The 12,856-nt window shown below is 40.6% G+C and overlaps 1 protein-coding gene across 4 annotated transcripts in view; it reads right to left on the bottom strand.

Moving 5' to 3' along the window:
• Positions 1-12,856, bottom strand: part of LOC127515946 (C-type mannose receptor 2-like) — a 177,283-nt gene that overhangs the window by 135,543 nt on the left and 28,884 nt on the right. The window contains exons 4-5 of one of the 4 annotated variants that reach the window (XM_051900140.1): positions 12,770-12,856; positions 10,775-12,604 (exon numbers count right to left, since the gene is read on the bottom strand). The exon at positions 12,770-12,856 is cut by the window's right edge and continues 255 nt beyond it. The exons of the other annotated variants lie outside the window; for them this stretch is intronic. Of the exons in view, the coding sequence (XP_051756100.1) occupies positions 12,237-12,604; positions 12,770-12,856 (455 nt within the window). The 3' untranslated portion in view covers positions 10,775-12,236. Of the gene's footprint in view, positions 1-10,774; positions 12,605-12,769 lie in introns of those variants that run through there. 4 annotated transcript variants of the gene reach the window in all.

Raw genomic sequence — 12,856 nt, 5'->3', positions numbered from 1 at the left:
TTGGACTACATTTCCCATACACCCACATACCTGGGACTGATTGCACATGCACCTGCTGCCAATCCTCTCATTACCCATGCACTATAAAACACGCACTCACACGCAGTTCTTTGCCACGGTTATCATTTCTGAGCGTTTATTCCTGTTTGCTTGCCTGTTATCGATTGGACTGTTGTTTGGACTCTGATTCTTGCTGCCTGCCTACTTGACTGCCTGCTATTGTTTATTCCTGTCTGCCGCCTGCCCCGACCCTCTGCCTGTTATCTGGTTTATGATTTCTGTACTGCCCTTGTTGTTGAATAAACTGCAAATGGATCAATATACTTCTGAGTCTTAGTTAAAAGGGAAATTCAAAGAGAAATCAAAAGACAAAAAGTATATAAGGCCCTATAAAAACAAAAACTGGAGGCTAAAATGTCACAAGGAAATTCTAAACAGGCCTGGGAGGGAATCAGGACGATGATTAATGTCCCACATAAGAGTATAGGGAAGAACAACATAAATATGACAGCTACAGATGAAAAAAATAAGATTTTAAACTAGCAAATAGGTTAAATTTGTTATTTTCTTGTTTTGAGGGGAGTAGCGAAGAGAGAAATAAAAATTAATAAAATATCTTGACATCGACTAATAATTTTTCTATAATAGAAGTTGATGTCGAGAAAATGTTTCAAAAATGCAATACACACAAGAGTCCTGGGCCGGATAATATTTGTGGTTATGTGTTAAAAACCTGTGCTGAGCAATTATCTATAGTTTTTGCTTTGTTGTTTCAAAAGTCTTTTGACCAGCATGTAGTGCCAACTATATGGAAAATGTCTCAGGTTACCTATGTAACCATGGTTCCCTGAGAACAGGGAACGAGACTCTGCGTTTGACACGCTATGGGGAACGTCACACATGAACCGATGTTTGAAAGCCAAGTATCAAATCTCTCCAATCCTATTGGCCGGCGACAGCCTATGACATCATCATAGCGCGACCCGGAAGTATATAAGGAGCGCCTAGAGAATCAGTCAGTATCTTATCGTCTGAGGGACTGTTCAGCAGGCAGCCCCGGAGCATGGCAAGGAAACGCAGAGTCTCGTTCCCTGTTCTCAGGGAACCATGGTTACATACGTAACCTGAGATGTTCCCTTTCGAAAGGGAACTCTACTCTGCGTTTAAAACACTATCGGGAACGATATACCCACGCCACCATGCTTGAGGGGAGTGCATGCCACAATGGCTAGACAAACGTAAAAGCAGTTTCGAAAGAAACGCCAGAGCAACTCACCCTCGGGTCGCACAAAGGCTGTTAGTGACAGCATTCCCTACGGCCAACAGCCCAAGCAAAACCTCAAAGAGGCCTTCCGCAGAAAGCCTACCAAGGCCGCTCCAAGGCTTCTGGGACCAAATCTTCCGAAGAAAGAAGGTCCCTTTAAGGGAATGTGGCTAGGGATCCGAACCGAACCCCAGCCAGCCACCAGAAGGGGGACATAGTCACCCCAAATGCCACCAGGGAGGCCGACCTGGTCTGACAAAAAAACCCAGTCTCTGGCCAGCAACCTGTCTGTATACAGAGTCTCAACAATGCATTAGGATGTCTCTCCGTGGCCACCATCGCCGCCATTGATCTTCCGATCGACTCTGCAGTTTGTTTGCTTGATCCTTCAGCAGGTCGGCCTGGTAGGCTTGTAACACCGCCATGGTGTGTTACATGCCACGTATGCCCTGCCGTTTAAGCGAGATGTCACTTTAAGGGGTTTAGTTGGCAGGACCGGAGCTTTCAGTGTCGGCGCCCTCCCTGTGACGAGATAGTTTGCAAACGTCTCGTCAATAGGGGGCATCGACACATACCCATGCTGGCTCAATCCCTCAACATCAGCAAAGTTTGCTCACTGATGTCAATGAATACGAACCGAATACGGGTTCTTCCATGCCTTCTATATTGTAGAAAACACACAGCATTTATTGGATCCGTTTCAATTTGCTTATCAGTCCAATAAGGGAGCAGATGATGCTATTTTAACACTGTTGCATATTGTGTATTCGCATCTTGAGGGATCCAGAAACCATGTAAAACTTCTCTTTGCTGACTTTTCTTTTGCTTTTAATAACTTTTTTGCCATCTGTATCGGTTGAAAGACTATCGATATATTTCTCTCTAGATGGAGGACTGATTTTGTGGTCTCAGGATTTTTTGAGTAATAGAGTTCAACGAGTGTGTGTGGGTACCTCATTGTCTGAAAAACAAATTATGAATGTTAGTTCTCCACAACATTGTAGTGTTTATTTTGTATACAAACAATTGCAGGAGCACTTGTCCAGGGAGATATTTAATTAAATTTGCAGATGATACTGCTTTGGTTAGTATCCTCAAAGGGGATGAGGACAGTGGACCCTTTTTAAATGAATTTAATGAATTTTAAAAACTAAAGACGTGTATTGATTTTAGGAAAGAGTCCTCAGCGAGTGTAACCACTATTAAAGGGGAGAAGATTGGGAGAAGAAAGGGGAGTGTTGAGGAGTATAAATAGCTCAGAGTTGTTTTAGATCACAAATTGAGGTGGGACAAATGGACTGATGCTGTGAACAAAAAGGGTCAGCAAAGATTATACTTCCTTAGGAAGATTGTGTCATTTAATGTAAGACTTCTATTGTTAAAAGTGTTTTATAAAATGCTCAATAACACAAGCTTCAAAATAAGACAAGATTTATTAAACAAACTGTGGGAATTAACAAAAGGCTTCAGGAGAGGAGAGGCCAAAATACAACAAACAAAAGAGCATTCTTATTAAGGTTTTTAAGGGATAACTTACCTACCTTCCTGTTTATTGCTTTGTTTCCATGTTTGCCATGTGCTCCCTTGTCACGTGCCCTATGTTGTCATTGGTTTATTGGTTGATTGTGCACAGGTGTGTCTTGTCTAGTCATTAGCCCTTGTGTATTTAAACCCTCATGTTTGCCATGTGTCTTTGTTTCCTGTTTGATCATGTTTGTAAATAAATAAAACTGTGCTTGGGTTCTCCTGCAAACTTGCCACCAATGGATCTGTTACAAACATTGCTTCAGTGTTATTTTTAACACCCTGCCATTGGTTTCCACATGAACACCAGGCAGTGTTAATTTAACATTTTAACATTTTTAACATTTATTCATTTTATTCAAAGCGACTTACAAGTGAGGAATACAATAAGCGAGTCATTGTGAAGAGGCAAATAGCCACAAGAAGTGCTCACAATACAAGTTTCAGACCTTGCTTAGATTAGCGTAAACTAGAATAGGGAGGGATTAAAAGAAGAGAAAAACTTTTTTTTTTTATTAAGATGAGATTAAGTGCTCTCGAAAGAGATGAGTTTTCAGCTGTCTTTTGAATATTCCCAGGGATTCTGCATTCCGGATGAAGGCGGGGAGATCATTCCACCAGCAAGGAACAGTGAATGAGAATGTTCTAGAGAGCGATGTTGTGCCTCTCTGTGATGGTACCACAAGCCTTCGCTCATTTAGTGATCACAGGCTTCTGGTAGGGATGTAGACTCGTAAGAGTGAGTGTAAGTAGGAGGGTGCTGAGCCCGTGGTAGATCTGTTAGCAAACGTCAGTGCCTTGAACTTGATGCAAGCAACAAGTGGTAGCCAGTGCAGAGAGATGAAGAGAGGTGCGACGTGGGCTCTTTTGGGCTCTTTAAAGACAAGACGTGCTGCAGCGTTCTGAATCATTTGTAGAGGTTTGATTGTGCATGATGGCAGTCCAGCCAAAAGAGCATTGCAGTAATCAAGCCTAGAAATGACCAGGGCCTGGACTAGAAGTTGTGTTGCATGTTGTGTTAGAAAAGGCCTGATTTTCCTGATGTTGTGTAGTGCAACTCAAGTTCAGTTGGTCATCAAAGATTACTCCGAGATTTCTGGCTGACCGTGATGGGGTAATCGATGATGTACCAAGCTGGATGGAGAAATTGTGCTGTAGAGTTGGATTGGCAGGGAAGACAAGAAGCTCTGTCTTTGCCAGGTTGAGCTGCAGGTGATCTCCCTTCATCCATGCCGAGATGTCCGCCAGACAGCTTGAGATTCGTGCAGCTACTGTGGGATCATCTGGATGAAATGAAAGGAAAAGCTGCTTGTCATCAGCATAGCAATGGTAGGAGAAACCATGTGCCTGTATGATGGGACCCAGTGATGTAGTGTATATGGAGAAGAGGAGAGGTCCAAGGACTGAACCCTGAGGAACCCCTGTGATCAGTTGATGTGCTTTGGATACCTCCCCTCTCCAGGCAACCCTGAAAGACCTACTTGTGAGATAGGATTCAAACCAGCAAAGTGGGGTTCCTGTGATGCCCAGTGATGACAGGGTGGACAGAAGGATCTGATGATTCACAGTGTCAAAGGCAGAAGATAGATCTAGCAGAATGAGAATTAATGATTTGGAATTAGCCTTCGCAATCCGTAGAGATTCAGTGACCGACAGTAATGCAGTCTAAGTTGAATGGCCGCTCTTGAAACCGGATTGGTTGAGGTCCAATTGGTTATTCTGTGAGAGGAAAGATGATACCTGGTTGAACACAACCCGTTCAAGTGTTTTTGCTATGAATGGTAGGAGAGAGACAGGTCTGTAACTGTCTACAAGTGATGTGTTTAATGTGGGTTTTTTAAGCAGTGGGGTTACCCGAGCCTGCTTGAATGCGGTAGGGGAAATGCCAGTGAGCAGAGATGTGTTGATAATGTGTGTGAGTACTGGTAAAAGTGTAGGAGAGATGGCTTGTAGAAGGTGTGAGGGGATGGGATCTAGAAGACAGGTGGTAGGATGACTGGAGAGGAGAAGTTTGGATATTTCTGCCTCAGTGAGGGGAGAGAAGGAGGGGAGAAGATTTGTGGCTGTGGATGGTCTGAGTTCCTGTGTGTGTGGAGCTGAGAACTGAATGCGGATGGTTGTTGTTTTGTCAGTGAAGAAATTAGCAAAATCATCAGCAGTTAAAGAGGTTGTGGGTGGTGGTGAAGGGGGACAGAGGAGAGAGTTGAATGTTTTGAGAAGCATGCATGTATTTGAAGCGCTGTTGATCTTGTTGTGGAAATATGAATATTTAGCGGCATGAACTTCATCAGAAAAGGATGAGAGGAGAAACTGATAGTTACCTAGGTCAGATGGGTCTTTTGATTTGCACCATTTTCTCTCTGCCACCCTGAGTTTGGTCCAGTGTTCACAAAGAACATCAGATAACCAGGGGTTAGAGGGAGTAGCACATGCTGGCCTGGATGAGAGAGGACAGACATTGTCTAGAGAAGAAGTTAAAGTGGAACATAAAGTGTCTGTTGCTGTATTCACATCCAGAGATGAGAATTGTGTGGGTGAAGGAAGGGAGGATGACACAACAGAGGAAAGATGAGAAGGAGAAAGAGAGCGCAGTTAAGTCTGAAGGTAAATGGTAGAGGGGTTGGTGGCGCACAAGTAGTGAGTTGTAGATTAAAAGTAACGAAGAAATAATCGGAAATGTGCAGAGGTCTGACCAAAATGTTGTCTGTGATACAGTTGCACATGTAAATGAGGTCAAGTTGGTTGCCAGATTTGTGGGTACTTGTGGTGATAAGCCGTTTGAGATCAAATGAGGCTAGAAGAGAGGAAGTCTGAAGCATAAGGCTTCTCTAGATGAATGTTGAAATCGCCAAAAACTACAAGTGAACTGCCATCCTCTGGGAATGAGGATAGCAGCATGTCCAGTTCCTCTACAAAGGTACCCAGTTGGCCTGGGGGGCGATAAAATACTACAATATGAATTTGGACCAGAGTTGATTGTAATAGCATGAATCTCAAACTAATTGTTAGTGCATAGAGAAGAGTGAGTTGAATATTTCCAATTGTTAGAAATGAGAAGACCAGTGCCCCCACCCCTCCCAGACTGGCGAGGGGTATGAGAGAAAGTGAAGTTGTTAGAGAGAGCAGCGGGAGTTGTTGAGTCCTCTGGACGAATCCAGGTCTCAGTCAAGCCCAAGATATTGAGAATAGATTTAGTAGCAAAGGCTGGAATGAAGTCAGCTTTGTTAACTGCTGACTGACAGTTCCATAGACCCACAGAAACAGAGAGAGGTGTGTTAGAGGAGGAGTAGATAGGACGCAGATTGGCAGTATTGTGCTACCTTCTACGTGTGATAGTGGAACGCTGCCGAGAGACAACAGGAATGTATTGAAAGCACATGCTGAGTATGAAGGAAAAGAAAAAGTGGGAAAGAAAGATGCTTAAGTGTCTTACCGGAGTCCTTGCTTGGTGGAGTCGCGCAGGTAGAGTCACAGATCTTTACCCGAGTCGGTCTTCACACGAGGAGGCTGAACACGAGAGCTGAACGCTTCGCGCACACACAATAAATATACTGCTTATTAACCCGTGAGTGAAAACAACTGTGCCCGCCTTTAAAGCTAAAGCCTATAGCCCATGAATGGGTCAAATCAAAACTAATGCGGGAACAACACAGCACTTAAATGCGAAAAACGAGCAATAACACCAACAAACGCTGCAAACGCGGCTGTTATTCTAAATAGCAATGTGTACAATTAAAATACAAATTATAGAGAAGGCAGAAAATAGAAAAAAGCACAGAATCGAAATTAATCTTTCCTAGCAGCAAATAATAAACTAAGCAACTGACCCGAAACAGATATTAAGCAAAACACTTACGCACTCTTGCCGTCTCCACTGCCAGCTTGCTACTCCAGGGAATTTACTGTGTGCACTTTACTGCCAACACTTTATACTTTATTTTATGGATGGGGGTGTTAGGAGCCATTTGCTCATCTATTTCATTCTGTTGTCCTGTGTATATCTTCTTATGTATCTCTTCTCTGTGTATTTGCATGTGCAAATTTGTGTTACAGGTGGAAGGTTCCTTGCGATAACTGGTTGAAGGCTGCGATTGGTTCTCCTTCACATCTGATCCAGATATAAGGACCGCCCCAAACACTCAACCTCTGCCATTCTTGTGCCATTGTGTGATTGATTGTGCACCCTTCACTATTGCTTCATATTGTTGTCATTTGTTCTAGTCTAGAGTGTTGTATCAGAGAGATTGTGAGTGATTATTTGAGATTAGGGATGTGCCGAATGAGGCTTTTGAAGCAGTGAGGCTTTTACAACAAACTGTGTCGGTGCTTCGAAGCTTTTGAAACAGTGCTCTACTTCGCCATCTGGTGGTCAATAAAAATTACTACATCACCTGTGTCATTCAGTTTTGTTTGTTGGGATGTCATTGTAAGGTTTATTTGTATATTTAATAACCATATTAGAAAGATGGTGGTGCGTGTGTGTGCAGCGAAGTTTCATTGCATTTTGCATAATACAATGACAATAAAGACTTTCTGTTCTTCATTTTTACTCGCATCAAACTTGTATCTTTTCACCTTCTAAATAGAATGTTTAATACGTCAATAAATTAGGTCTATGTGATTTTTTTCATTGCACCATTTTTTGTGTGTTCCTTACAAAAGAACACAAACATGCACATTGTTAAAAAAAAACACAAATGCACAAATACAAATGCAACTTCATATTTTTATTCAAGAATATTATTTGTTTCACTGTGCTGGACCTTAAGCAGCTCCTTTTTTACTAATCACGTTCCCAGCTATAGAAAATATTCATTTGTTTGAGCCCGACGTGACGTGTCAGTGAGGTAACGAAGCTTCATTTCCACAGGTCACGTGACAAGCAATGCTCCAGAACGCTGTTTTGGAGCACTAGTGTGTCGAAAACTCAAGACGTGTGTCGACACTGGGTGTCGAACTACCCATCCCTATTTGAGATTGTGAATGTGATTTTGTACCTGTGATATTTCTTGTTAACTTGACCCATGCCTGATTGACTATGATTTTGGATTCTGATTTTGAACAGTTTGCTACGGACTTATATATATATCTTTTGTAAATACCTTTGTAAACAAGCTTTGCCAAGTTAAGGGATGTAGGGGATTTGACGCCATTTTATTTTTCTCATCTTTTCATGCTATTTTTGGTTCAGGGAGTCAGGTAAGTTTAAACTGTATTTTGTTTTCTTTCATTTTGATTTAGGAAGTGTAGAGGTTGTTTGGTTTGTTATTTTGGACTTGTCTGCTCCTGACGCCGAACCCTTATTGTAAATAAAAATTATTATTTTGCATCTCTCTGGTAGTGACTCTCTTCCTTTTCCTGTTACGGCTGACCCCTAGTGGTCGTAACAACTGTCTACCCTTTATTGTATCTGTTACTGCCACTTATTTGTATTCATTGCTCTGTCTGCATTTGTTGTTCTGCCTGTGCAATAGCACATGTCACTTTCATCTCTCAGTGCCCTTGTCATGTCTAGTTTTGGTTTTGTTCATGTTCAAGTTTCATGTTTTATTATGTTCATGCTTCTTGTTTCTTTGCCATGTTTGTTATGTTTTGCCATGTGCTCCCATGTCACGTGATTCCCTTGTCCTCATGTGATCCTGCCATGTGCTCCCTTGTCATGTGTCCTATGTTTACTTTGTTTATTGGTTGATTGTGCACAGGTGTGTCTTGTCTTGTCATTAGTCCTTGTGTGTTTAAACCCTCATGTTTGTCATGCGTCCTTGTCAAGTATTGTCCATGTACCACTGTGGGTGTGCTTCATGTTTGTTTTATTCTTGCTAAACCATGCCAAGCCAAGCATTTGTTATGTTCTTTTTGTTCATTTTTGGATTTGTTTAAATAAACTGCATTTGGGTTCTTTAAGATTTGCCTGCAGTGGACTCCTGTTACAGCCCTCCACTTTGTCTTGTGTATATTCATGTTTACCATTTTATTATTTATGTATGGTTTATGTATGGTCCTGTTATTGTCACTGTATATCTGAGCTTCATCACAAGCATTTCAATGCCCAGTTTTCCTCTGTGTTAACTGTGCAAATGACAAATAAATGCCTCTTGACTCTGCTATAGCAACCAGCTGAGAGTGAGGAGTATGGAAGAAATGTAATGACAAATCTTTTTGAAATAAAAAAGCTTGTTGAATTGCACTAATTGAAAATGACATATTCGCTTCCACAAATTCAGTGGTTCAAATTCGACAGAAGATTCAACGTTGCACATCCGGGAACTGCAGGAATAGCAGTAGATTGCCGATGCATAATCTCCATCTGCTGGTAGTTGGCCTCGCCAGCAGGTGACGCAAGCGGCTGTAGACAAGGATTAAAGCAACGGAATCTGTATTGCAGATTTGGCACATTTCTCAAAGAGAAACCTTTAGAGTCTAGAAGCTTATTGCAGCTAAAGACACAAGTCTCACCCTATATTTCAAATCTGAGAATGATTTATTTCTTTTAAGATGATGCTATGTAATAAATTCATAAAGTTTTATCATTTATTGTACATATATATTGCATATACATGTTCCCATATAAATGTGAATGTATGTACACACATTCATGGAATGAGTTACAGCAGATTTCTAGTTCCCAGCATGCTTTGCTTCTGATTGTTAAAGGAAGGGTCAATGTTGAAATTAAGTGTTATTTCATGTGTTTTGTTCAGTTTTAATATAGGGGGAGATCTGTTAGTGATTAATGTTCTATTATTTTGGAATTTTAAATGGTTTCTGGTATGTCTGAGTTTTTGGGGTTACCACTGTGCTGAAGAGTAGAGCCTGTGGTTAGCTTGAAATACTTACAAACATATGTTATTTATGTAAAGACGTGAAAGATTATATTTGGCTTTTTGGTGAATGGTTTAGTACATGCAGGTGTGCTTGTGCTATTGTTAACTAAATGTACAAAACATATATAATGTTAAAATTCACAACATATAGAAGGTATAGTGCCTTATATATATTGCTGTGTGTGTAGGTACTGCTTATATCAGTGTTCTCATACTCAATTCCTGGAGAGCCACAGCTCTGCACAGTTTTGTTCCAACCCTAATCAATCACACCTGATCCAGATAATCAAGGTCTTCAGGATTACTAGAAACTTCCAAGCAGGTGTAATTTGGAGCTGGTTGGAGCTCTAAACTCTGCAGGGCTGTGGCCCTCCAGGAACTGAGATTGAGACCGCTGGCTTATATGTTCAATAAATTTATAAATATGCAGGACCAAATCTTATCACTTGAATTAAATCTTTCAAGATCTCAGCTGAGGAGGATTAAACAACTCCACAAACAGCATTACCAGCTTCACTTATGACTAAACAGATTTGTTGGAGAGACTTCATTACACCATTAAATAATCAAGATTATTTTTCTCACCCCATTGGCAGATCATTTTGTTTGTTTTAAGAAAGAAATCACTTCATTTTAATGTATTTTTTCCAGGAAACAAGAAAAAACCAAGTTATTTTACTTATCTAGTAAAAGAATGGATATTTTTAGATATTTAGACTAGAAAGATGGCGAAAATACTAAATAAGAAAAGCATTTTTTGCAGCGTAATACATTTACATTACAAACCCAGTCTTACTGCACCATGAGATCACACTATTGTATTGATTTTGGATTAGCCTCACACGAGGGCACCACAAATGTAGTTATTTGTGGTCTTAAGTATTAATATTAATATTTTGTATTACTATTAATATTGAGTCAGATGATTCCTTCCAATATTTCGGGGGACCAGCAAAGGACTGTCACCTTGACAATAAAGAACAATCATGAAAGATTGTTGACTGAATTAGAATTTTATAAATTGGAGGAAGTTTATCATCTGAAGGATTCAGTGAGATTCGGGCGAGCTTGTAGAGCCTCTGATTATCAACACAAGAATGACACAGTTTGCAATAAAATTAATTTATTAACAAAAAGATATACAAGAGTAAAATATCACACTCACTAAATACTACTAAGGAAAATGACTAAACTACTAAGAAAATTCAATCAATAATCAAACAGAAACTACGAACTACTACACAAATGGATGTTAACAAAATGAATGAATGAGCAATCTATGGGGGAGTCAATTGTGGTCTTTCTGGATGCTTGGATGAAATAGTAAATAAGCATTTACTATGAATACAGATAATGTGTCTGATGTATGTCTGTATACGCTGACACTAGATAAACAGTCTCTACACAAATAGCAATCTCATTTAGCAACAACCTAATGCCAAGGCCTTGGTTAGCTTATATTTACGTTTCGCTTGGTCGGGTGATCAGTCCGGGAATGGGAAACGTTGTCCACTGGTATCCTTCCGTGTGCAGTGGGAGAGACTGGATTGCTTTCCAAGTGCTGGAGGTCTTTGTGTAATCCAGAGAACTGTAGGTCAGATGGTGGTCGATCCGCAGGACCTTCTGTAGGTTGGAGGTACTTGAGTTATGCAACTCAGGTGTGGTTTCCACTGTGGTTTCCACTTCATGAGTAAAAAGACGTATAGGACATGTTCCTTCATTATTCCTGTCCATTTTTGTGGTTTCGAGCCAATATGTTTAGAAATGGTCTTTCTCTTGAGGCCTTTCTTTGTTCTTGCTGTGCTCTAGCCAGAACTGGTTTGGTGGCCCTGAGAGTCCATGACGTTCACACCTTGATCTCAGGCATATACGGTCTGAGGTGAACAAAGGCAACTTGTGATGAGATTAGCCTATCATCAATGGGCCGTTAATGTCATCTTTCCTGTCCTCCACCTTTGGCAGTCCTGATTACAATAGTCATTTAGTTGTCGTTGAGGGTGCTATCACACTCTTTTGTATTAATCAAAGTGGGACAAAGGGATGTCTGTTGTGAAGCTCTGGTACCATCATGTCTGCTGTTCACTACACTATGTTGCAGAAATTATTTTTAATTTTTTTTTTATTATTAAAAAAAAACAAAAGTTATTGTTAAATTATTATTACCCTGTAGGAAGACACATCATGGCCATATTCTAAATAAATAAATCTTGACATTGTCTTCCTGGAATATGGCCATGATGTGTCTACCTACATGGTTGTGTAAGAAATTAAAAGCTACACACTCCATCTTTAAGGGTTAAAAGAATTGTTGCCAAACATATAACATGCTAGAAACATAATGAGCACTGTAATAATGATCCATCCATAGGTTCTTAAGTATTTGCCTATTAAAATCCAAACAGTGACTGACTTTTTTTTTTGGTCGGTCAGTGTATTTGAAAACTTTGATAAGATCACATTATGTCATGATAATTAACTTACAGAAATAAAACAGAGACTTTTAAAAAACAATTAGTAGATTCACTCAGAAATTATTAAAGAACAAATCAAGCAAGTAAATAAGAAAAATAATGGAGAATAAAAACAGTGAATGTAAGTAAACACACAAACATTCACGTGTCTTTTCACTCATCATATCTGCTGCAGATGAAGTTGAGTTTGTGAGTTTCAGGAAGGCTGATCCAGCGCTGATCTCCTCCAGACTGAACTGCTCCTTTTCTCTTCTCGAGGCGGCAGTCTTCCGGTGTCGTTCCGTTCCCTGGAGCCCAGTTCTGATAGCACACGATCTCTCCGCTCAACCAGAGCCACATGTTCATGCTGCAGTAGTTGTGTAAACCCAACCACACCGCCTCAGTAGACGCCTGTTTAACCACATTCATCACACGACGCTGAATCTCTTCTGAATGAACCGAGACCAGATCCGTATGATTCTGTCTGCAGTATCTCAGAGCTTCAGGCCACGTCAGATTCTCTTTGATCAGAATCAGTTTATCTGGACACAAAACAAACCACAAGCAGAAACTAGAGAGAGACTGATCAAAAACAACATGCAGAACAAACACTGTGGAGGAGTTTGTCATGTCAGACATGTAGTGTGAACTTTAAGATATCTGGAGGTGATGGATGGATTGTGTGTGTTTTGTGAGGATCTGCTCACCTTCATGACACACAAAAGGATGTTGTTTGCTGCAAGGGGCGTCATTCCATTGTCCCTGAGCGTTCGGATAAATCTCTACACAGATTT

The sequence above is a fragment of the Ctenopharyngodon idella genome, chromosome 7 (assembly GCF_019924925.1).
Source record: "Ctenopharyngodon idella isolate HZGC_01 chromosome 7, HZGC01, whole genome shotgun sequence".
Taxonomy (NCBI): Eukaryota; Metazoa; Chordata; class Actinopteri; order Cypriniformes; family Xenocyprididae; genus Ctenopharyngodon; species Ctenopharyngodon idella.
This window is presented reverse-complemented; position numbering and strand designations above follow the sequence as displayed.